The 25,188-nt window shown below is 46.7% G+C and overlaps 1 protein-coding gene across 3 annotated transcripts in view; it reads left to right on the top strand.

Moving 5' to 3' along the window:
- The window catches only part of Pax5 (paired box 5), a 194,812-nt gene that overhangs the window by 17,766 nt on the left and 151,858 nt on the right, over nt 1-25,188 (top strand). For all 3 annotated transcript variants that reach the window (XM_027931013.2, XM_027931011.2, XM_027931012.2), the window contains 3 exons: nt 1,039-1,236; nt 8,776-8,840; nt 12,553-12,681. In XM_027931013.2, the coding sequence (XP_027786814.1) occupies nt 1,151-1,236; nt 8,776-8,840; nt 12,553-12,681 (280 nt within the window). In that variant the 5' untranslated portion in view covers nt 1,039-1,150. The remainder of the gene's footprint in view (nt 1-1,038; nt 1,237-8,775; nt 8,841-12,552; nt 12,682-25,188) is intronic.

Below are 25,188 nucleotides of genomic sequence, written 5' to 3'. Positions count from 1 at the left end.
AAATTCCTCTGTAAATATTGAGAGAGACATCCAGTGACGGCTCAGATTCAGAAAAAGAATCAAGTCATTTTTTCCCTGAAATGATCTTTCATGGCACTCTTCTCCCTGGTCTCGGTTTTACTGTAAAACCCTGACATCCTATTTGCGTTAACGAGGAAAAGCTGATAGCATGGAAATGTCCTTAGAAACAGCCATTTACCTCAGCGGAGGCCCCTAGAAGAGCTGCCGTGACTCGTGGTTGGTTTTTCTGATTGCTTGGGTTTTGATTTCCAACACACATTTCCAGTTAATTCTGGAATCCAACACTCCTTTTAATTTTACACCAGGGCTATTGTTTTTCTCTTATGGAAAAATAGGTTGCATTTTAGGGGACAGTTTTACAGCATGCTGGAGATTCTGCTGGTGGATGGGAGAAATGGAAAATCAAAGGTATAAACCACTTTTCTGGGAAAATGTTTAGCTCAAGAGGCTTGGCCACTTGATCTTCAGTGGCCCCAAGGAAGCCATTTAAATTCTTTGAATTTCCATTTTATACCATAGAGGGCACCTTTTCATTTATTTATTCATTTACTCATTCATTCATTCAAAATGAATGATGTGCTTAGAACTGTTGAGAATCAATTGGGAAAACTGACTTGAAATAATTTTTGAAAACTGTAAATTGAAAGATGAATGCCAAATGATTTTGTTAATCTTTAGCATCCTGCTAGCACTGTCCAATAGAATATCATGTGAGAAAGTTAAAAGTTTTAAATTGCAATTTAAAAATTTTCTAATAACACATTAAGAGAAGTAAAAAGAAATGAGTATAACTAATTTTAATTACATATTTTATTTATCCTAACATTAAAATTATCACTTCAACATATAACCAATATAAACGTTACTAGTAAGATAGTTTGCTTTTTTTTGGCACTAAATTTAAAAAAATCTGATTTGTAGTTTACATTCACAGCACATCTGGGGTTCAGAACATTTCCAGTGTTCATCCAGTTTACTGGTTCCTCATGACTAAGCTCCTTTCTCCTTGGGTCCTAGGTATTATGAGACAGGAAGCATCAAGCCTGGGGTGATTGGAGGATCCAAACCAAAGGTTGCCACGCCCAAAGTGGTAGAAAAAATCGCTGAGTACAAACGCCAAAATCCCACCATGTTTGCCTGGGAGATCAGGGACCGGCTGCTGGCGGAGCGAGTGTGTGACAATGACACGGTGCCCAGTGTCAGTTCCATCAACAGGTGAGGGGGCTGCTACTGGTGGGGGGCTGGGATCTGGATGCATGGGTCCTGGAGTTTCGATGTATATCTTCTCTGAAGATCTTGTCTCTCTTTTTATCAAGGACCCTTAGGGGTTAGTGGACAAGAGGTCCAAGTTGGGGGCTGCTGGTCTTTGTTCCTTCTCTTCAAAGTCGACAGGAATGCTTGGCCAATAGCTTGAGTGCTTGAGAATTTTCTGAGTCCAGAGTAACTTTTATCATTCTCTTTATCATTTATCTGTGTGGAGTACTTTGCAGTGAATTGTCCTGATGAGGGCTCCACAAGTGTCCCTGTCCTTGCCAGCGAAGGCCCAAGGTCTTTGCACTTGTCCATCTCGGAAGTTCCCAGAATGAAAATCCTGCCTTCGGTAAGGGCAGAGGTTGGGCAAGTGAGTATGGGAAGCAGGGCTCTCACTTGGAGTTGGGAGACTTGGCTTGTCATTGCTTCTCTGCCAGCAACTCAAGTGGGATCTCAACAGACTCTTCCTCTCTCTGGAGCCCAGGGCCCTCATGGCTCTGAGGTATGTCTTTCATCTGCAAGGATGAGGTCCAGGATGCTAGGATGTTCTGGTGTGAGAGGACTGCCCTCTCCTAAACTCCCCCATCTCTCACCTGTGGAGACAGGGAACCACACACCAAGGTGCCAGACCCAACATTGTCCTGGGAACCACAATGGCTCCCTCACTTCCCTAGGCTGATCCAAACAATGTTGAATGATGCTGTCGGAACACCAGTTAAGAATAAAATTGCTTATTTATTTTGCATTTCTGGGAATCCAACCCGAGGCCTCGTGCATGCTAGGAAAGTGCTCCACTCTTGAGCTATATCCCCAGCCCTAAAAATTAATTTCTGGAAGAAAGTCTTCTATCATAGAGAGTGCAGTCTCAACTCCATATGAACCAATTAGCATTAGGGATGAAGTTGTGAGGTAAACATAAATGATTGTTCTCTAAGCTCCATGAAGAAAAAGGAAACCAGCAGACCGAACTTGAACAGTTTTCATTTCTCCAAGATCAGACTGTCTGGACATAGAGGACCCCTCACCCCTTTCAGAAAGAGGTGGACTGGAATGTCTCTTGAGGTCCCCTCTGCTCCTGACAGCCATTCCTCTGTGATGACTCAAATGCACAGAATCACTGTGTTGACATTTCAAGTCCCACTGGTTCATAAACTCTTAGCCTCTTTTCCTTCTCTCTGCAAACCTTTGCCAAGACCCTGACATCCTGTATGGTGCGGAGAGAGAGGGAAGTGGGGCACTTAGCTTCTCTGTCTCTGTTCTAGAAGGCCACCTCATCCAGGCCAGAGTTCTGATGTCCTCTTACAAGTCTGGATGGCCTAGACAAAGTCACTATGGAAGTAGCAGTGACTGGGCGGGTTGTGGGTGGGGAGAACGCCTGTTCGTCTCCTGTATTATGAGGGGCTCAAATGTGTTTTGTGAGTTCCTTACTTCTGGCTTGTTGCAGGATTTCCATGACACAGAAAGCATCATTTTATTCTGGGCCTCCAAAAGCACAGATGTGGTGGCACATGCACTTAAAGCAATGTTGGAGCAGGTGGCCTGCTCTGGAGAGGGACATGAGCCACATCTGCCATCAGGTTCCAGAGGCCACAGGTTTCTCAGCACAGGGTATATGTATGATTAGGTGGTTCATGAGATGACTTTAGGTGGACCATGGGGGTCACAAACTCTAATGCTTTATGTGGGATCAGGCAGATAGTGTATTGAGGGAAGCAGGTCAGACAGCAGGCTGTAGGGAGTAGTAGGGCCTGTGGCAATCAAGATAGCTCAAGCCTTATTAGAGGGGCAGTTGCTTCTCAGCTCCAGATAAATGCTGCCAGAAATGTTTGCCAGATTTTTTCCATTCTTCAAGAAAAGTCAGAAACTAGGACCTGCGTATATTTGTGTCCATGTATGTATTCCTGTGTGTGAAACCTCTGTTTTTAAACAGTAGCAACTCATTTCAAGCATAACCCACTTACAAGGCTCTGGTTTAGATCCTCTGTAATGCAAGGATAAAAACTGACTTGTGCCTGGCGCAGAGGCACATGCCTGTAATCCCAGCGGCTCGGGAGGCTGAGACAGGAGGATGGCAGTTCAAAGCCAGTTTCAGCAATGGCGAGGTGCTTAGCAACTCAGTGAGACCCTGCCTAAATGAAGTACAAAATAGGGCTGGGGATGTAGCTCAGTGGTTGAGTGCCCTTGAGTTCAATCCCCAGTACCAGGAAAAACAAAAACAAAAACAAAAAACCTGACTTGTGATGAATTTAACTTTATGTATTTTAGAAAAATATAACTGGCCTACCAAACCAGTGATCTTGTGAACTTTGAACTTCTTCCGACCAATGGATGTATTAAAAGTTAAGTTAAAAAATAAGTTATTTGAAAGAAACTTGTGGAGCAAAGAGAGCAATGGTTATAGATGTGGCAGAGGAAAGGGGTACCTATCAGCTGATGCTTTGTGTCTGGAGCTGGGCTAGAAGAGGTCTAATGCTGGTTGCTGAAGCCATGCCACACCTTAGGGGCCTCCTGGTATTCTGGTCCATAGCTTTGGCCAGCTGGTGGTGCCTCTACGCTGCTGTTACATCTGCAGCAGGTAGAGAAACTGAGTCCTAGGTGTGGGTGGCAGGGAAAGGTGACCCTGAGATAGAGATGGATAGTAAAAGGAGGGCAGGTCTCTTTCTGTTACTGTCCTGTAGGACTCTGCAAGTGACAGAACTGAGGATCCATAAGAAAAGAGGCAAGGAGGGGTAACAGTCACTCCTACTCCATTTCTAGCCTTGCAGCCAGCTGTTTGGCTGACTGTCTTCCAGATCCCTCCATTCATAACCTTTTCTGGTGCTCCCTTCGGAGAGCATTCTGGGTCCTTACTACACTCTTTAGTGGGAACTCACTAAATGTGGGACAATCTCATGCTGACGTACCCACACCCCCCTTCCCTCACAGGAAAACCTGTCAGCAGCATCGCTTTTATTTTCCATACGAAGGAAAACTCCCTTTACATTCAAATGGGTGCAACTTCTAAATATCTGCTTCACAAATGTCACATGTCACCCTATAAGAGGGTCCCCAGTTCTTTCACTGCCCCTGCCTCCCTGGGGGCAACTTCTCATCATTGTCTCTTTCAAGTGGCTGGGGAGAGAGTGGTGGCCTCATTTATAGCTACTTTGACGGCCAGAGGGTCCTCTCCACTGTGAACCCATTGAAGTGTGTGCCTTTCTGCTGTCTTTGGGACCAACTCCAGGAAACATGACTGACATGGGGTTCGGCAGCACTGAACAAATTCTGCTAGGCTTCTGGGAAATTTCCAGGGACACAAATCACCTTGTTCATTTGACTTCTTATGGATCATTGTGTGCTGGGATGCTGCACAGCCTGCCTGGAGATTCTTGGAATCCAGCCTGAGTTCATCTGAAGGTGGCTGTCCCAGAGCTGACCCGAATAGTGGGTGGAATGGGGTCTTCCTTCTTCTGTTTCAATCCCGTGGCTCTAAATCAGAGGCCAAGTAGTGAGAACAACTAGTGACATTCCCAGTTAAGAGGGATAACCAATGTGAGAATGGGGGAGGTTCCCATTGCCAGGTGCTCTAATTTTTCAAGAGAAACTTGAAATCAGGGATTTATGGCAAAGCTCACAACTTAGTCGTATCAGCAACTAATTAAAATAAAAACAAAAATACCATGTAAGGGGCGGAGGCAGCCCGGGGTGACACTTGGTTCATTCCACTTTTCATCCTACCTGTGGAAACAAGTCTTCTGAGATTGTTCTCCTAGTGTCCCTTTCTTCTTCACATCAGCTGCTGGCAAAGGTGCCACCAATGGGCCCCTTCCCGCTTGGCCAGCTGGACTGAGGTTTCTGGTTGCTCTACACAGCAGATGGCCCAGGCTTCTTTCTGTACTGAGGACAGTTCCATTAGGGCCATGGATGGGGGTGTTTCTGCAGCCCCATCTCCTTTCCAAGGCACCTTGATTTTTTTTCAGTGTAATTTTGTAAGCTTTTCAAAGTAAGGGGACCGATGTAGAAAGGGGATCCTAAAGTGCCTATAAGATGTAAGCTCTCTTGAAGTTTTAGTCTTCAAATTCTAAATCGATTTTGAATTCAAATAGGCTTTATGCCTCGTATAGGAGGTATTTGACAGTAGGACTACTTCCTTCAACTGTGGCTCAAAGAAAAGTGTTCAGGCCTGAGGGATGGAAGCCTGAGCTGACTTACTGTGTGACACTGGGCAAGTCACTTGAGCACTCTGGACTTTAGTTTCTTCATCTAGGAAGAGATTGATTGCTGAGCTGTCTTCTCTGTTGGACCAAAGGACATTCCTACGGATCTAGGGTCACAGTCACACAGTCGAATGCTCTGCAGCAGCATAAGGATATGCTCTCCTTTTTAACCAAGGGCCTTGTGCATGCTAGGCAAGTTCTCTGCCACTGAATCATACCCCAGTCCAAGGATATTCCTTTTAGTGTTGGCTGCCAATTAGTCCCAACTGTCTTGGGTTCAGAAAAAGTCCTAGTGAACTCCCATTGGGACAGTCTTGATGACAGCATATAATTTTAAAAATTTTAATTATTTTTAGAATAGCTTGGATACATTTGGTACTTTTCTTCCCACTATCATTTCTTTCCAAGGGAAGAAGACGATCTTCACTTTTACTTGGTGGCTACTACAGGCAGATGGGCAAAATCTCTCATCCCTGGGAGCAGCTTTGGAGAGTGTCCTGTAATTGTAGAATTCCTTATAAAGCACCATTACAGCCTTAAAAATAGTATAGAAAGGCTCTTCTCCCTGCTCCTTCTCAAGGGGATCCCATGTGCTTTTTAAGGCAAGTGTGAAACATGGACATTTTAAGGTTAAACCTTCTCTTTAATCTTCATGAAGACACCACTGAGAATAATAACCCCTAATGTTTATTGAGCATTTGCTATGGAGCAGCCGCTTCTAAGTAGTTAATTAATTCAATCCTAACCCTAACCCTAGGAGGTAGGAATGATTCTTAGTCCCATTTTGCGATGAAGAAACTGAGGCATAGAAGTGAAGTAATTTACCCAAAGTCATGTGGCTGGTAAATTGCAAGGCTGGGATTCAAACTCTAGTAATTTGGTTCTGGAGCTGGATACTTGATCACTATGCTGCAGCTGCCTATCAACAATTTATGAAAATTGATGAGGCGTTACCAGTGATCTAGAACTATTTGAAAAGAAAAAGGAGGAAAATGTGATTTTTCTTTGTTTTACTTATGTGGAATTAGTTATGAAATATTTTACCACATATTTACTATGTAGACAGATTATATTCATATCTGGTGTATCCAAATATTCACCAGTATAGCTGTATCTCTGTAGAAACATACACACAGAGAAGGTGACATACACAAAATGTAAAAATTAGATCAGATGCCAGCATAATTCCAGGTGGTCAAAAAGACTGCCTTCCTCTCCGGTCTTTGGACCAGTCACTCTGTTTGCTTAGAGTAAGTGATTTGAATATTATAGGAAAAAAAAAACCAAACAAGCACATACTCTGAATATATTTGAGGCAGAGCTTAAGCTGACCCATCAGAAAAGGGCAGAGGGAGCCATGGTGCATGCCTGAGATGCCAGCTGCTCAGGAGGCTGAGGTAGAAGGACCACAAGTTCAAGGGATAGCCTGGGTAACTTAGTGAGACTCTATCTCCAAATAAAATAAAAGGGAATGGGTGGGTAGCTTAGTGGTGGAGTGCTTGCCTACCATATGCAAGGCCTTTGGTTCCATCCATCCCTGGTGCCTACAAAAAAGAATTAAAAAAAAAAAAAAAAGGCCCAGAAGGCTCTTTGCTGCACTCCCGTGGCCATGGTGGCAGAGGACCTGAGGCTAGGCTGTAGGCTGTAGGGTGAATGGAAAAGTCCAGTCCAGGTTACCACCTGAAGATAATGCATGCCCTGGTGACCCTGAAAGGCAGAGCCTACTGTGGGGGGCGTGGCTAAGGAGAGACAGGGGAGGCACCTGCTGTTCTTCAGTCCTTCATTTACATAAGCTGGGGACCCAGCACAGCATTGAAATGAATCCAGATATGATGGTCAGGCATGTGGGAGAACTTCTCATAGAATGTGGCTTAAAAAGAACAGGATATAAAACTGTGTATGTACGTGGTTTGAACCTGATAAAGATAAAATGGTTATTTTTAAATATGCACAGAAAAGTCGTCATAAAGGAAATACACCGAAATGTGATTTGGGATGTCTTCTTTACACTTTTCCAAGCTGACCAAATAGTCTACAATGAACACATATGATTACTTTTATAACAAGGCAAACCTCTAATAAATGTCCTTTTTAAAGGGAATAGTTTACAGGGTGTGATGGTACATGTCTGGAATCCCAGCTAACTCAGGAGGCTGAGGCAGGAGGATCACATTGAAAAAAAAAAAAAAAAAGACAGGAATAGCTTGAGGTGGGAATAGAACTTTTCCCAAGAAGTTGAACATTTTATTATGGTGCACCTTTCTGCCAAATGCCAGGAAGAAAGTTTCTTATAGATCCCAAAGGGACTTTTTGTTTGGCTCTGTTCTGTGCTCAAAGATGTTTTGGGCTTGTTTATCTTCTGGGGGCCCTATGTGTTGTCCCAGCGGGAGGCTTATCATCTAGGCTCCCTGGAGCCCAAGGTTCTGTAGAAGAACATCAGAACTTCCAGGGGGCAAAGGGCAGTCAGTACTGCTTTTGTACACTGGGTTTTGGGTAAATTTTATTTTACATTTCTTTCCAAAAAGGATTTGACTACTTAAAATAAGCAAAGAATGGTCTGTTCCAATTCCTTCATCATATTGAGGCTCAAGATGGAATGGACTTGATCAAGGTCACCATCAAGTTCATATGAGAACTAGAGCAAGCTCTCTGGAAAGACAGGGCAGGACGCCCCTGACTCCCAGCCCTGTGGATCCTTTCAATGAGGCTTTGTACCAGGCTGCTTTCCTTGTAGCAAAACTAAACCCAAGTGCTGTCTCTTGGTAGCACTTTGACCTTTTTTCATTTCTGAGCAACACATATGTCTCCTCCCTTGGAAGTTTCCAGTTGGTAGGGGTATTAATCTTGCTTATGGGCTCTCTAGGGAAGAGAAACCAGCCAAGAGAGCTCCTTGAGGTCAGTGAGGCTGCGTGGTTTGGTTCCTTCATTCCCTGGATAGAAGGCTGAGGTCCATGGGATGAAGAAAACTCCCTAAAGTCATTCGGGGAGTCCCTTATGGGGCTGGAGCAGGAGAGAGGAATGCCTACCTGTAATGTGAACACAGTGTCCCCATTCTTCAGAAGAAGTACTCAGGGCTCAGAGAGTGGGTGCAGGTTATCTAAAGACAACCAGTAATATAGGAGCTGAGTTAGGCATAGTCCATAATTCTTCCAACTCCTAACTCCCAACCTGGGTTCTTAATATCCCCCCACCTCTGTCCCTATGTCCCAGTTTGAGTCTGGGTTTTCTGTTTGTCTGTGCATAGATGGTTGAAGCCTTTTCCCTTCCTGATGGTAAATAGCCATTTGTTTTTTCCCAACTGCCACAGGATCATCCGGACAAAAGTTCAGCAGCCCCCCAACCAGCCTGTCCCGGCTTCCAGTCACAGCATAGGTAAGAACTTTAAAAAAAAAATTTTTTTTTTTTTTGAAAATCTAATGGGCTCCAAATATTCTAAAGAACTTTTAATCATTCTTATGGACAGATAATTCTGCATAAAACACTTCGGCACACGTACTAATGCGCCTTCTTTGTCATTCTCCAAGGGCTGAACCTGGTAAATGAATTTTATAAATACTGCTAAAAGGTTTTGAATTTTACTGATTATTATGATAAATAGCTTTCACCATGAGACAGAAAATTGAAATCTAAGCCAAAAAAAAAAAATCCACTAATGGGGGTCTATAGAATGTCAGATAATTAAAGTAATAAATCAAGAAAGGGATACTTATTCATAACATTTTCTGCATCATTAGTCAGTAAGTAGTTTTGAATGTGTTTTTTTCTTCTATCAACCAGCCCTTCTACAATTCTTTGTGCACTTGCAGTCTTGAGTGAAGATGTAGCAAAACTTCCCAAACTTTCTTTCTCTCGCTCTTGCTCTTGCTTCGATCTCATGTACTCTGTGAACTGTCCAGGCCTGAGGATGGGGCTTCGGGTGCTCACGGGTGAAGTCTGAGAGTGACCATGACCTTCTGAGGGCAGAATTCTATTCCTACTACTCAAGAGTTCACACATTCCCTGGCTTTTGATTCACGGACAAGTTGAAAGTGACTTGTCCCTTTAAGGTATTATTTCTCTACTCGGGACAAAAGAAACACCTCTCTCTAGCTGGAGGAAAGTTGCTTTACTGTAAGAAAGTGGGTGACCATCCAGCAAGCCCTGAGAGTTCACAGTCCCTGTGAGTTCTGCATAGTCACATCCAAACTGAGCAACCTTTCTATGCCCTCATCACTGTCAGTCCTTCTTTACCTGAAAATCTGGACTTCCCCGTGGCGATGGGGAACCACAGAGTCCTGGCTTATAGTTCCAATTCTGTCATTAACTCACCCAGTGAGCTGTGAAAGTCCCTTCACCTCTCTGAGCCTCAGTTTCCTCACTGGAGGACATAAACCAGGTGTTCTCCAAAGTCTCTGATCCTCCTAGGTTGCCTTTTTGGATAAAGGTAAGAAAGAATTCCTCCCTGCCTTGAGATAATTCTTCTCTTAGTAATACCTCCAGAAAGTGTTTGTCACCACTAATGCTACACATGAGGCAGGATAAAACCCCCTATTTTTGAGGGCTTCTCAATGGGAGAATGTAATGGAGAGAAGTTTGCAAAACACTGAGATGAAGCCCAATAAAAAGGTATGGGTGTCAGGAGAGCAGAATGAAGGGAACTGCAACTCTTCTGGGCTATCCTGAGAGGGTTGAGGGAGGCTTCTGGGGTGGAGGGACGTTGGTGGCTGAGATTTCACTTGTGGCTGGGTGTGATGGCACATGACTATAATCCCACTGGCTTGGGAGGCTGAGGCAGGAGGATCATGAGTTCAAAGTCAGCCTCAGCAACTTGGAGAGTCCCGAAGCAACTCAGAGACCCTGTCTCTAGTTAAATTATTTTTTAAAAGGCTGGGGGATGTGGCTCAGTGATTAAGCATCCCTGGGTTCAATCCTCAGTACCACAAAAATCAAAAAAAACAAGAAAAGGTTTCACTTGTGGCTTTAACGGTTTCAGGTTGCGAAGCAATGCAAATCAAACAAGTTGTAACTGATAATATTCTTTCAATAGGTTTAGAGGAATAATTTTGCTGTAGGTCAGCAGAATGGTTTGTCCCAGACATTTTTATAAAACTGCATCTCATGTGCATACAGCCCTTTATGGTTTAGAAAGTTACTGAGCAGGGAGGAAACTGAAGCTTAGAGAGATTGAATAATTAGCCAGAGATCTTGTTGCCAGGAAGGGGTGGAGGCAGAACTGGAATCTGGATCTTTTTTTTTTTTTTTTTTTTTCCGTAGTCACCTCTTTAATAATTTCATAACAGTTTGTAATTGTTTGGAATCTGGATCTTTTATACCTCCTGCAGTCACAAAATCCTGAATCAAATGTCATCTACTCTGTCACCTAGTGAGAGTGGCTTATAAGTATCAAGTGACCTGTGATCCTCTTTCCTTCTCTGTTCTTTGCACCTTAATACAGAAAAGGTTGTGAGATTTGCATAAATCTGTTTTGAGGAGTTTTTTTGGTGAAGGAAAAGAGAAGTTAACAATTTCTACTTCTGGGTCTCTTAAGGAAGATCTAAAATCAAACGCAAACATGGGAAGAAAGGCACTGTCCCTCTGGGTCTGAAGGAGCAAGGAGCTGGAGCCCCTCCAAAGAAAGGGATGGCTCTTTGTGGGGTCACCACTACTTCTGGTCATTTTCTACACTTCAGAGCCAGAGGCAGCTCCTCCTTCCTCCAGCTGGTTATAGCCCAACGAAATGCCTGAGATTGGTCTGTAGGTTGTAGGGAGCCAGGCGGAAATGGAAACTCAGCTGTGGAGTTGGAGAGGGCCCACGGGAGGACAGGTCTCTCCCTGGGCTCTGGGAGGGCCTGGAGTCCATGAGAAATTTGCACAGAAGTCTCCTCTCCCCTCATTCTCATCCTTTGGGTCTTTGAGACCTGGTCTCAGTCACAAATGACAGACCTCTGCCTCCCGCTTCTGGGCAGGAGAAATCTAGACTCTAAATGAATAGACCTGAGGCTATGATGGGGCCAGGGGCTGCAGCTTATCAGCTAGAGGACTTTGAATCCCTTCACTTTGTGAAGCCTTGGTGTCCTCATTGGATAATTGGGATAAACAGGGCTGTCACAGTCATCAAATGAAAAGCGTTGCATCAATGAGAGGCATATTGTTGGTTCTTCATTATTAATGACTGAGGAGCAGGGCTGGGGATGTGGCTCAAGCGATAGCATGCTCGCCTGACATGCGTGCGGCCCGGGTTCGATCCTCAGCACCACATACAAACAAAGATGTTGTGTCCGCCGAAAAACTAAAAAATAAATATTAAAATTTTCTCTCACTCCCTCTCTCTCTCTCTCTCTTTAAAAAAAAAAAAAATGACTGAGGAGCAGATTAGTTTCAGGGGTTAAGACTTTAGTCTCCAGGTTCCTGTCGACACTCTGGCCCTTGTTTTCTGTGTGACCTTGCATGAGTCACTTGTCTTCTCTGAGTCTTGGTTGCCTTACCTTTCCAATGGGGTAAATAACATCACTTAGCTTATAAGATTGTTCTCCAAATTAAATGTGATAATGCCTTCAGTTCTCAGAAGACATAAGTGATTGTTATTGTCATAATTATTGTTAAAAATAAGATCTAGGTAAACTGGAAGAAGGAAATGCCGCAGGGAACTATAAAAAGACCTAGAGGCCTGCTGTTCAGTTGGCTGTGTATGTGTGTGTGTTTATGTCACCGTGCATGGGTGGCTATGTGAACGGGGAGTTAACACACCCAAGAGGACTAGCTTGAGGTCTTTTTTTAGCACTGCCTATGGTGGGCCCCACCTGCCCTCTTTCTCTTCTCCATCCTTAAACTTCCCTTTCTACTCTGTCCCTTTGTTCTTTTTTGTGTGGACAGTCCTCTTTGCTGCCCATATACCCCCTCAGCTCCCCAGCAGAGAGAATCTGGGCAAAACAGCCAAAGCCTGTATGGTGGTACCACGGGGCAAGTGTCCTCTGCCTAAAACTCTTGCTCCCCTGCAGTTGCACCCAGCCTAGTGTATGGTGAGTGCCTTTGTGACAGGCCAGCACTGGTGCCCTCTGCCCCTCAGCCTTCTGCTGGCCCTGACTACTCCTCTTCCTCTGTGCAGTGTCCACGGGCTCTGTGACACAAGTGTCCTCGGTGAGCACGGACTCAGCCGGCTCGTCGTACTCCATCAGTGGCATCCTGGGCATCACGTCCCCCAGCGCTGACACCAACAAGCGCAAGAGAGATGAAGGTAAGAGGCAGCAGCACAACCCTGTCCGGGAGGGACGGAAGGGTCCGCTTGGTGTGCTCAGAGAGGGTGGGAGCAAAGGTGCCTGCTCAGCACCCCCTTAACTGCAGAGGGCTGTAGTTCCTAGGGCCCTGTCCTTAATGCAGGGACAAGGAGGGGCAGACAGGCACCCTGCTAGAACTGTGGGTTCCTTGCTGATCTCTTCCCATCTTCACACCTTGGGTGGAGTAAATGGGCCTGATAGAGCCCTGATGGCCTGAGCTTTGTGGCCTTTAGGAAGACCCTGCATGTGCAGACATGATACCTGAGGGACCCTGTGTGTGGAGGGTCTGAGCTTAATACCAATGACCCCTGTGTGGGGGAGCCTTGGAGAGAGCAGGGAGCTGGGCAAAGCAGCCATCACTCTGTCTTACAGTGAGAAGGGGACTAGGGGTGGAGGGGGCAGGGGTAGGTCCTCTGAGGGCCTGGGCACACTTTTCAGAGGAGAAGGCCTTCAGCCTGGTGAAGATGGGGTGTGGAGGGAATAAATAACTATGTCGTCTTTGCCCTTGGGCCTGGAAGGAAGGAGTGCAGGGGCCTCACAGGGATTACAAAGATGACAATCTTCCCAGTTGGTTTTTCCTCAAACCCTCAGTGTTCTTGGGTCTCTGGAACCGGCCGTCTCCGTGCTGGACACAGGCCCACCTTAACCCTCATCTCCTTCCACTGGATGGGCTGCCAGCACTGGCTGACATTAATCGGTTTGAAACGACCCCCTGGGAATTTGTAAAACCTTAGTCAGGAAAGAAAAAAAAAAAAAAAAAAAAAGGCTGTGGTGGTCTAGGGCCTGAGAGCAGCGTGACAGAAATCTTGATTCAATTATTCTGTTCCTCCACACAATTCCCCTTTCTCAGCGCCATGTAAGGGATGTATGTTCTCGGGAGCACATGCCTAAGTACTTAAGATCTGTAACTAGAAAATTGAGTCGGCCCAGCGGTGGATTGGCTTGTGGTCTGCGTGCCCCAGGCAGTGTAGAGCCGGGCCTGTGGCCTCTGTCTGCAGCTGTGGGGCATGTGGGGATGATTCATGGCCTGTGGCACCTGCCTCACCTCTTTCTCCTGCTCCAGACACTCCCAAGCAGATGTCAGAAGTCTTTAACTCGGCGGGTTGCTGTGCTGGCTGCTGCGGGAGGCAGTGGGGCTGCCATCTCTGTTGGTTTATGGGGTTGATGGTATCATCTTTTCTTCCACTGTCACCCAGACTCGCAGCAGCTGGGGCCTGGCTGTGTTTGATCATGGTGAAGGGTTGGAGGGTAGGAGACTTCCTTGAAGTTGGGGGTCCAGGCAGAGATTTTAGGAGAAGGAAAAAAATCCAGTTTACCAACAGACAGGTCCTGATTTGGGGAGATTGCTTTACTGAGTTTGTGGATTATGTTGGCTAACGGTCTCTAATCGGGTCTCTGTTTGGCCTCTCAAGCTGCTTAAAATAGTGTAGAGTGGTCAGAAAGTGGGTAGTATTAGTCTCGACTACTCTGTACTGGTCAGATTATTCTCAGAGGACTGTGGCCCATTTGCGACATTGATCTTTAGAGGGGTAATGACAGATGAGCATAGCCTGGGCGGAGAGGGATCTGGGTATGGCACCCAAGGAATACCTCAAGGCCCTAGAGATGTTTGGTACAAAAAAGAACAGAACAAGCAGGACTGGATTATTGCCTTGAAACATTTAAAGGGCTGATGTGGAAAGAGAGAGGAAAGAGACTTTGTTTTGTGGCCTCACAGGCCAGTGTGTGGCAGAGGCAGAGGCAATTCCAGCTCAGTGTAAGAAAGAACTTTGTACATATGAAAGCGGTCTAGGGATTACAGGGAATAACAGGGAGCTAGTGAGTACTCGTATGCAAACAGACTTAGTGGTCCTTGCTGGCTGCTGTACAAGAATATCAAGAATCAGATTCAAGATTGGATGGTCTTTGCAGTCCTTACAGTTCTGAAATTTATTGTGGAGTCCTGATCCCCAGCAAGATTTTAGAGGAAGGCCAGCCTGTGGTCTGTGAGCTAAGAGAGAATAACTTGAGGGTCCTGGAAGCTTAGAGAATTGGGAAAAGTGAGGAACCCAAGCAGTAACGAAAACCTTCCCTTCACTCTTGCTGTGCCTCACTGAGAAGGTAGATGGTTGAGCAGAGAGGTGGGCAGAAATGCTCTGCTTCACATCAGGAAAGTGTCTGGGGGGAGTGCTGTAGGGCATCTCCCCCTGTCCTTTCCCATCTTTCACTTGTACCTCCCAGGATCCCTGCATTGGTTCCAGGGGAGGATGAAAAGGCAGAAATCCCCCATTTTATTATAAGAGGTAACTAGGGCCCCAGGGAGCTCCCTCACAGAGTCAAAGCCACATAGCTGGTGTGGACTGGGGAGTTGGGTGGAGCCTGGGAGCTGTAGACATCCTCTGGAATTGTCTGGCAAAAAGTTGTTCCTTGGCCTGTGCCAGACAGAGCCTAGGAATGGTGTGTGTGTGTGTGGGGGGAGTTAAAGCAGAAGCGGGAGGCCAGGTGCAGTGGTGCAGTGGTGCAGCCTGTAATCCTAGCTCCTCAGGAGGCTGAGGCAGAGGATTGCAAGTGTTAGGCCAGCCTGGGCAACTTAGAGACTCTGTCTCAAAAAAAAAAAAAAAAAAAAAAAAAGGCTGGGGATGTTGATGGTAGAGCACTCTTGGATTTAATCCCCAGTACCAAAAAAAAAAAAAAAAGACAAAAGGATACCATTGGCAGGTTGAATGCCACCAAGAGTGTATGTAGCAAGGTGAGACCCAGAGGTGGGGAGTTTGAAGAGAGCAGAGAAAGTAAGAACCAGCCACTGGGGAAACAGGGAAGTAGCCAGGCACCCCAGGTGCTGTCCTAGGTAGGGTGCAGGCTATGGCTTTGTGAGTATGGCTTCCAGGATGGGTCCATGTTTTCTCAGGAGCCCTCAGCAGCTTGAGAGAAGAGTGATAGGGGAGACAGAGAGGCAGTAGAGAGCCAGGAGGAAGATAGCACAGTGCTTCCCCATTTCTCAGACTGAGATGACTGAGGCTTTGCAAGGTGGAGTCACTTACTCAGCCCCTGGTGCATAGTCACCTCCAACCAGATTTGGGTTTTACTCTGTGGTCATATCCTGGGGCTGTGATCCTGCCCAGATCTCAGGGTTGGGGTGGGAGGGAATAGGGTTCAACCACGGAAGGTGAGCTGGCAGTCATGACTGAAAATCCAAATTCTCTCTAATGTGTGTGAGGTGACACCAGAGAGGCAGAGCAAGGCAGAGAGGGGCCGATTTTGATCACAAGGATCTAGAAAGACTCCTCTTAGGAGGTGTCATCAGAGGGCTGGGTAGAGGGAGGAGAGAGTATTCCAATCTGTGCCAAGACGGGGACTCCAGTAAAAGGACCAGTGGGGCAGGACTTGGAAAGGGAGGGAGGGGGCAAGAGAGCTTGGGGCTCAGGTATGACCTCAGTCCCTGAACTTTTAGTCTGGAAGCAGTGGAGAGATTGTTTTGATGGTTTAGAGACTCAAGGAACATGCACTGTGCTGGATGTTTTGGATATCAGGGTAGAAATGAAAGTGATTAGCTCAGCATCAACTACTAGAAATAGAGAGCAAGCCATATATGTAATTTAAAAATATCTAGGGACCACATAAAAACAGTAAAAACAAATGAGTGGAATTAATTTTAATAATATATTTTATCTAGTCCAATATATCTCAAATATTATCATTTTAACTTGTAATGAGATTAAAAATAATACGACAGGGTTTCCCTTTTATTTTGTGCTAGGTCTTTGGAATAGGGTATGTATTTTACACTTAAAACACATCACGATTTAGATGCTAAACACTTGACAGTGAAAGTTAAATATAGTAAGTCCTTTCAAAACACTAAAGTTGTGTTTGATGGGGAAAATATTTTACATGTCTTCTGTTTTCAATTGAAAAGTAATTAAAATTAAATAATATAAAAGAATTTAGTCCCTCAGTTGTACTGGACACATTTCAAGTGCTCAAATAGCTAATGGCTACTGTACTGGACAACATTGAACACATAATAGGTACTCAGTAAATGCTCCTTGGTGGAATGGAGTAGTCACATGCCTTTAGAGGGCTCAGAATTAGCGAGGAGGGTGAATGGGAGCTCCAGCCTCCTCAATCATGGGGAATCCACAGAGAGCCCTGCTTGAGTGAAGAGTTCTGTAGTGAAAACAAGTTAGAACATCATTAGGTTAGCAGATTGACAGGGGTCAGTTCAGACTAGAAGTTCTAGGTTTTTTTCCCAGGATGCCTCCAAGACCAGAGTTGGGGATGTGGCCCAGTATCTGTCTCATACAAATTGTTCGGTGACTGAGGAAACATATTATTAGGTCCCTGTGACTTCTGAAGGCAGAGCGGGATGGTTAGAGGAAACTAAGGGAGGTAGAAGACGGCTGAGAGCCACTTAGAGCTTTTGGACCACAGCCAGGCTGAGCCAAGGATGGGAGTGTTATCGTGGAAAGGTGGTGAGTTCCCTGTCACTGGTTGTGTGAGCAGGGGCTGGCCACATGAGAGGCCAAAGAGTCAAAGAAGGCCTCCTGGTTTGGACGCTGTGACATTTGGGGCCTGCGACAGCCTGCTTCTGTCAACTGTGCTTGTGTCTGAGTGGTTTTTCCCATTTGTTTCCCTTCTGACTCTGGCTTTGAGTCTTCTGTGCCTGTGGATGTGACTCAGCAGGGGCCCATGTCACGCATTTCTGTGCCCACCCCAGTCCCCAGGATAGGCCTGGCTCACAGAGATGCTCAGGAGGCGTGTAGGAAGTGCTGAGGGTCAGGCTGGTGTTCTACCCAGGGGAGAGGGGGTGTCCTCATCTCTTGGTTGGTCTGAGCTGAGAGCTTTCACGGAGGCGGTGGGGGCACTGGCCTCAGGAATCCTGCCTGGCTGGGGCTTAGGCCCGAGGAGGAGGTCCCTCCCTCTCCGGAAGGCCAGAGAAGTGGTAGTGGGGCTGGGCTTGGCAGAGCAGGCAGGCCTGTGAATAGCGGCCATGGGTGAAAGGGCAGCCTCAGACCCTCTGCTGCTTCCTGGGCCTTTGATCTCTGATGAGGCCTCCTTCCGCCTGTCTCAGGGCCCCCATTCAGGTCCTCTGGACCTCCCTTCTCCTCCTCCCCCAGAACTTGAAAGGCTCTGAACACACCAAGGTCAGTGGAGTGAGAATCCCTTTCACCAGCTCAGAGAGCTGACCCATCCAGCACCAGCGTGGATCGTGGGGGCCAGAAGCTTCTGTGGGGTGGTAGGGGTATGTTGCAAGTGGGATTTCCAGCCTTCTGGACAGAGACTGGCCTCTGTCTCAGGAGGGCACAGAAGGGCAGCCAGAACTCAGAAGTAACCAATTCTCTAGAAAGAAGCCAAGTCCAATGAGATCACCATGGGGGAAGTTTGGGGGCATTTGGCTGGGGGCTCCCGTCAGTCCTTTCTACGTCCCTCTTTCTAGGGCTACCTGTCTCCTCTGTTCTTGTGTTTCTCCCATGACTTTTGTTGGGGTGCATCTCATTCTGTTATCTGACTGTATTCTGTTTATCGAACCCCACTGCCCACACCCTCACTGCCACCCCCCCACACCATGTGCACATTCCTCCTCTTCTCTCTTATTCTCTCTCTTCATATTTCCTCTTGTTTTGTCTCTTTCTTACCAACTCCCTTCTCTCTGTCTTTCAGGCTGGGGGACCCCAGCTTAGCCCTGCCCAGCAGACCTCCAAGGGAGCCATCGTGTGGAGGGACAGTGTTTGGGGTGCTCAGTCTGACCATGGGCAGGCTCTTGTCTTTTCTCCATCCTAAGACCCTTTCCCTCTCCTGGACATACAGACCTCGTTGGCTACCTCTGTGCTGGGGGTGAGAGTGGGGGAGGGGCGGAAGACTAGAGTTGATAGTGGCCAAACCCTTCTCAGATTTCCCAGAGGGAACGGGTGTGAGGCAAAGCTCCAGATTCTGGAGACAGGAGTTACAAGCAGCTTTTGTGTCCCCAAGATTCCACACCTCTGTCCTCTTCAGAGAGTCACCCAAAAGATGTTGAGATGAGGACACAGGCTCAGGGATGGAATGGCCTGAGGACTTCATCTCTCAGAGTTCCATTTTGGCCTCTGGAAGAGAGAGGTGACACAAGCCTTGGGGATTATCTTGAGGATAAAAGCAAGTGGCTGCCACAGAGGGTTTAATTCAGGGCCTGGTGGCAATAAGGGCTTAGTAAATGGCTACTGGGGGCTTGAAGATGGGAGGGCATATTTGGCTGAGGATAGCAGGCTCTGGCCACAATTCTGTTTGGCAGCTGAAACTAACTGATTTGCCCGCCACCAACTTCCTGTTTATAACAGTCTGGACCTGGGCACTGAAGGAACTGGGTGTGCAGAAGCTGGGGAGCCCTGGGGACATCTAAGCTGAGCAACAGTGCCCCCAGGTGTCAGCTACAAAACCAAGGGCCCCATCACTTTCCTTTTCTTCCTTTTGCTTCAGGCTTCCTAGTCTTCCAGCCCCCTTCCAGAGGAATAAAAGGGACAAGCCTCTATTTTACATGAAAAGAGGCACTGGATGCACAAAATGGTGGAGGGCTCCAGGGTGCAGGGGGAAGGAGGGCCACTGGGCCTAGGCAGGCTGGGCATCTGGGCAGTTCTTGGGATCGCTGGCTTGGACCTTGGAGAGCGTGTAGGACATCTTCCTCCTGTTATTATTCAGATGGGAAAATACACTGGGAAAGAGGAGGGTCTCCGGGTCAGACAGTAAGGCCAAGAAAACCCAGAGGGAGAATCGCCTCCTCAGAGACTCCTTGGTATTTTCCGCCTTTCAATGTGACAAACCTCAGCTCTCTTCTTCCTTCCTTTTGTCTGTTCCTTTTGCCATCTGCCATCCCCACTTTTGAAAGCCACCGTGCCCATCCCCATGAGTGTATCACCTTGGGTGGGGGCAGGGGGCCTGGCCCACTGATCCCAGGGCTCTTGGCCATGAGCCCTGACCTTGCCACTGTGGCCTCCCATTCCTCCTCTCATCCCTCTGTACTTGCAGTCCCTGTGTGTTCTTGGTGGCATTGCCCATGCAGGACCCTCCACCTGGAATGCCCTCCTTGAGGGTGGGCTGTTGGTTGTCCACTCCCCTGGGGAGATGGTCAGGGTCTGGCCTTCAGTCCTTCACACCCTGCTAGGCCCACTCATTCATCAAGCCAGCGAGTTCGGCAGACACAGGGGTATCCCCTTTTTTATAGTGGCTTTTGGGGGTAGGAAAGAGGTTATCACCGTTTTGTCTTTGTCTCTGTTGGGGCTTCCTAGGGTAGGTCCCCACTCTAGTCCTGTATGAAGAGTCTCCTGGATGTACCCTCATGTGGGGGGACCTTTCCCCAAGTTCTCTGTCAAGGCTGGGGCCTGGACCAAGGTCTTTGCTAGGAGGGTATTGCTCAGAATCAGGTGGCAATGGCCAGGCTGGTTGTTAGACTTTAGTTGGCTTGCTCTAGATTTACAGTTTTGAATTTGTCACTGACATTTCAAAATCAGGAGGTTTCATGTGTGCATGTTGGCCATTGGTAGGGGGATCAATCTGGCTCCACTAGGTGGCAACTGCCCTCTGGGGCTGGTGGGCCTGCAGCCCTCAGACTGCTCCATGCCACCTGCTCATAGCACTTGTGTTGCTTCTCTGTGCTGGAAGGCCGTTGAGATTCTGGAATCCTAGCACAGACCCTGAAGAAAAGGTTTCTAAGTGTGGTGTTGTGGGACATGCCTCTAATCCCAGCAGCTCAGGAGGCTGAGGCAGGAGAATGGCAAGTTCAAAGCCAGCCTCAGCAACTTAGTGAGAACCTGTCTCAGCATGAATTAAAAAAAAAAAAAAAAAAAGGCTAGGGATGTGGCTCAGTGGTTAAGCGTCCCTGGATTCAATCCCTAATACCAAAAAAAAAAAAAAAAAAAAAAAAAAAAAGTTTCCATCCAGTCTGTGGCAGCTGAAGCCCATGGGAGGCAGGTTCTGGAACTGGCCTAGTGTTCGCATGCATTTGTGCAGTCAGCAAATTGGGCAAATGTGCTCCAAGGCTCAAGATAGGTGGGTAAGGAAAACAGCCACTTAGGCAGAGCCAAGAACAGTGGGGTTGAGATTAATAGCTTCATACTCTCTAGAGAGGATAGTTCAGGGGTAGAGGGCTTGGGCTTCACCTAAGGGCATGTAGGTAGCAGTTAGTGGCAAGGATGCAAAGGACCTGGGTTTCTGGCTCCCAGCCTAGCCGGCCACTCTCCCTTGTCTTGTCTTGAGCTGTGAGTACCTCAGCTGGGATCTAGGTAGACAAGTGCCAGAGGCCTCCTGGATGAAGGAAGAGTTTAGGGGGTTAATTAAGGGGCTCTGTGGGCCTTTCCCTAGTGCTCTAGGGCCTGTCCTATGGGTGAGGGACAGGTTTCGGTTCCTCCTAGCTCCTGGGTCCCTGAGTTTCACTTTGATTCAGTGAGTGAGAGTCTGCCGTGAGAGCCAAGGCCACTGAACCCCCTGCCCCCACCCCTGTTTACACACCTGCTTTGCCCTGGCCCCTCCCCCACCCTAGCCCAACAGGCATGGGTGTTCTGGACAGCCCTGGGGGCATGGGACCAGCAATTCTCAAACTTTTGGTCTTGGGACATCTTTAAACTTTTAAAAATTGAGGACTGAACCCAAGAAGCTATAGTGTATGTGGGTTCATTAAAATGGATACCATTTTGAAATATTTACTTATTAATTTGTTAAAACAAGTATCTATTAATACAAGTAGCATAAATAGTATTCTTGAAATAAGAACTTTTTCAAACCAAATATTTAGTAAGAGTCATGCAGGTTTACAAGTGTGCAGATTTCTTTGCTGTCTGGCTTAACAGAAGGCAGCAGGATTCTCAAGCTGTATATATATATAATAAAAGGTCTGTCAACAACTATATGTATGTATGAATGTGTATATATATATATAGTTGTTGACAGACCTTTTATTTTTAGGTGGTACCGAGAATCAAACTCAGTGCCTTGCACATGCTAGGCAAGTGCTCTACCATTGAGCCATAACCCCAGCCTCTCAAGCTGCTTTTATTTCCCCAGTCATAATGCCACACATCTTAGACTCAGGACAACACCACTTTGGACTTGTGAAATAACTAGAATGAAGGCAGATAACATTGTGTCATTATGATGAAAAGATCTGACCTCACAACCCTCCTGAAGGGTCTTGGCAACCTCCTGAGGGTCCCTGGATACACTTTGAGAACTTCTGCTCCAAGGTGCTGCAAACTCTGAACTTGCTGGTCATCACTGTACAGATAGGGAGAGCAGTTAAGTGGTTTCCATGATAAGAAAGGTGCCATATACTCCTCCCATTCTGAGCTCCTGAGGCAGTGGGAACCATGGCAGATCTTTGATTTGGGGAGGGAGTGGAAAGACACATTGGGCTTTGGAAAACCCCTTCTAGCAGAGTGGGATATGTGATGTTTCTTGCTCCTGTCTCAGGTTGAGATCCTACAGGAAGGCACAACTGCTGAGGGTCCTTGCAGAATTCGAGGTCTGATCTCCCCCCAGCATGCTTTCTTCTCGTCAACAGCAGCTATCTAGTGCTCCCTCAGAGCTGGGCACTGGGTGCTTTTGAACCCAACCTCATCTCCCTACTCATCTCTGCATTTACCTGCAGACCCCACTGGGGCATATTTTCAGTGGCACAGGCATGGCGGGGGGACAGCAATGATATTCATTGTGAATAAAATAAGATAAAACAAAAAATAAGTGGATTTGGTATTTATCTCCATGCCTGGCCTTTGAGGAAAAGCAGGTCTGAAGGGCAGACAAGAAGGGAAGATTTTGTTTTGATTGCACAGGGCTTCTGGGTATTTCTGGAACACTGGTGGTTGGTGACTCATATGCATGTGTGTGTAGGCTATGTGTGTGTGTGAGCATGTGTCTGAATTCACTTTGAAATTTCCAGTTTTCATTTACATTAGTCCTTTCTTGGGTCATTTTATCATGGATGGAATAAAATGGGGGAGAGGGAGAAAAAGGGAATGTCCTGATGTAGTTGAGAAGAATTAAGAGGGAGAAGGATATAAGAAAGATAAAGGGGATGGTGTGTGTTAGAAAGAGTGCTGGCAGTGAAACCAGCTGAGCTGTGAGCAGACAAAGAGAAAGGCGGGCCCCTGGAGGGATGAGAAAGGATTAAAAGCAAGGCAGGGGTAAGGTACTTCCCAGAACCTGCCACCAGGTGGCACCATTGACCCAGGACAGCTTAGTTGCTGCCCAGGGTTAGGGACAAGAGGGGTAAGAGGGCAGTGTGAACTGGCCATTTGTGAGGTCTGAATTCTTTAACTGAGCTGGAGCCAGGATGCCCAGGCAGGCTGACCATTTGCCTGAGTCTCACTTCTCTACCAGCATTCAGTTGGGGAGGGGGAGGCTGGACCATCACTGTTGGGGATTAATCTGGTCCTTTACCTCCATGGCCCCCATGTCCTAACAAGAACTTCTGGGAGTCCTTGGTTCTACTGTAAGCCTTTACTTTGTAAAAGGTGTGACCTTGGGCAAGTCACTTCTCTTCGGGCCTTATTTTCTTCATGCTTAATCATGGAGATTTGAAGAAATGATTTGTAAGGGTCTCTTGGGCTCTGACATTCTGTGGTATACCAGAGAGGGTCCTGGAGTTGGAGTTAGAGTCTGGATCTTTCTTTTTAGCTGTGTGACCTTGGGCAGGTCATTTCCCAGCTGTGTGGATTTTAGTAGTATCTCCTTCTCAGAATTTTATATAAAATCAAAATTGAAGTGTTTTTTGGTGCCGTAGGAGGGGAAGGAGTAGTTATTTCCCCTGTAATTTAAGGAAGTCAGAGGCAGGGGTTCCACCATCCTCACCACTTAGAAAGTTTGTGCCTCTGCCTGTGACCACAGAAAAAAGCCTTTTGGCAGGTGTCTGCTTGAGTCTGTCCTCCACGTGTACAGTGGCCTCAGTGGCTCTTCTGCAATATGTCCAGGGTGTCCAGTACTGGGGATTGCACCCAGGGGCATTCTATCACTGAGCTACATCCCCAGTCCTTTAATTTTTTTTTTCTTTTTTTTAGACAGGATTGCACTAAGTTGCCTAAGATGGCCTTGAACTTTCAAATCTCTTGTCCCAGCCTCCCTAGTAGCTTGGATTATAGTTGTGCACCAGCAGACGGAATAAGGTTCAGATCAATGACTTGCCTGAAGAATTTTAGCCCTTCGTATCTGCCCAGTGTTCTCAGAAGCCATCTTTTTAACAGGCCTTCTGTGATCAGGCATCTGCCGGTCTCCTGAGACCCACCTTCTCCACTCTCTTCTTTTCATGCTCACTCCTGTCAAGCTGAACTTCTTTCCTTCAGCACCACATGCTCCATCCTGCTTCCATCCCATGAGTTACATATGTGGGTTGTAGAGTCAGACAACCAGAGTTCTAGTTGATTCCACCAATCATCACGCCTGTGACTCTGGGCAAGTTATTTTCACCTCTGATCCTCAGTTTCTCCATATGTATAAAAAGGCACCAATTATGCCTATGATTGAATTGTTAGTGAAACTGAATGAAGTCGTGAACATAAAGTACTCAGAGAGTCCCCTGAGGTGTGAGAAGAGCCCAGAAAAGGTTGCCTTCTTCTTCTTTTTTTTTTTTTTAAGGGTTGCCTTTTATTACAAAGCTGTTTGTATAGCCTGGAAAACTGTCCTCCCCATGCCCTGCTCCCCATGTACCCAGAAGACATTCCAGAACCTCAGGATCTAGCTTAAATGTCATTTCCAAAGTAAAGGCTTCCTGAAGTGCCTTCCTAACCATTGGTAGGTGCCCATCCCCCATCTGTTAGCCCTCACTGGGGAAAGGATGTTAGCTCCCCTGCCATCCTGTCCCAGTCACATGGGACCTGCTAATCAAAACATTGGTCACTCTTCCATTTCTCCTGAAGAATCTATGAGACCCTTGTCACCTTAGTGCCCAAATGAGGGCCTGGGGCAAGTTATAAAATATGTACTGAATGTGGGGAGGGGGGCAGGCAGATATCACAGAAACCATGTGCACATCCGGTTAGTGGGTGCAGCCTACAGAGCAATACCCAGAGTCCTACACAACAAGCACGCTCCCTCTCCTGCCTGACCCCAAATCCTCCATCTTCCAGTCATTGCTATCAGATCTCATAAGAAGGACCTTGTGATGTTCATTTTAGAGGGAGGGAGTTCTATCAGGTCTAATGCACACATGTATGTACATGCACATACAGACATATGAATGTGCACAGGTAAAAATGTGGCACCTGTGGTCCTCTTCTGGCCTGCCTTACTTGAGCATATGCTCCATGTGTGTGTAATCATGGCACCGAAAAGGAACTGCAAAACAATGTAACTATAATGACTAGTACTTACTGAGTGTTGAGTATATATATTTAAATTATTAACAGTTAATACAACCACTGTACCAAGTGGATACTCTATTATCCCCATTTTGTAGAGATTCACAGAGATCAAGGAAATTGCCCAACGTCAAACAGCTCAGCAGTGTCAGTGTTGGGATTGGTACCTGG

The sequence above is a fragment of the Marmota flaviventris genome, chromosome 13, assembly GCF_047511675.1.
Source record: "Marmota flaviventris isolate mMarFla1 chromosome 13, mMarFla1.hap1, whole genome shotgun sequence".
In the NCBI taxonomy this organism is placed as follows: Eukaryota; Metazoa; Chordata; class Mammalia; order Rodentia; family Sciuridae; genus Marmota; species Marmota flaviventris.
Note: the sequence above shows the minus strand (reverse complement) of the source record. Positions and strands in the feature narration are given on the sequence as shown.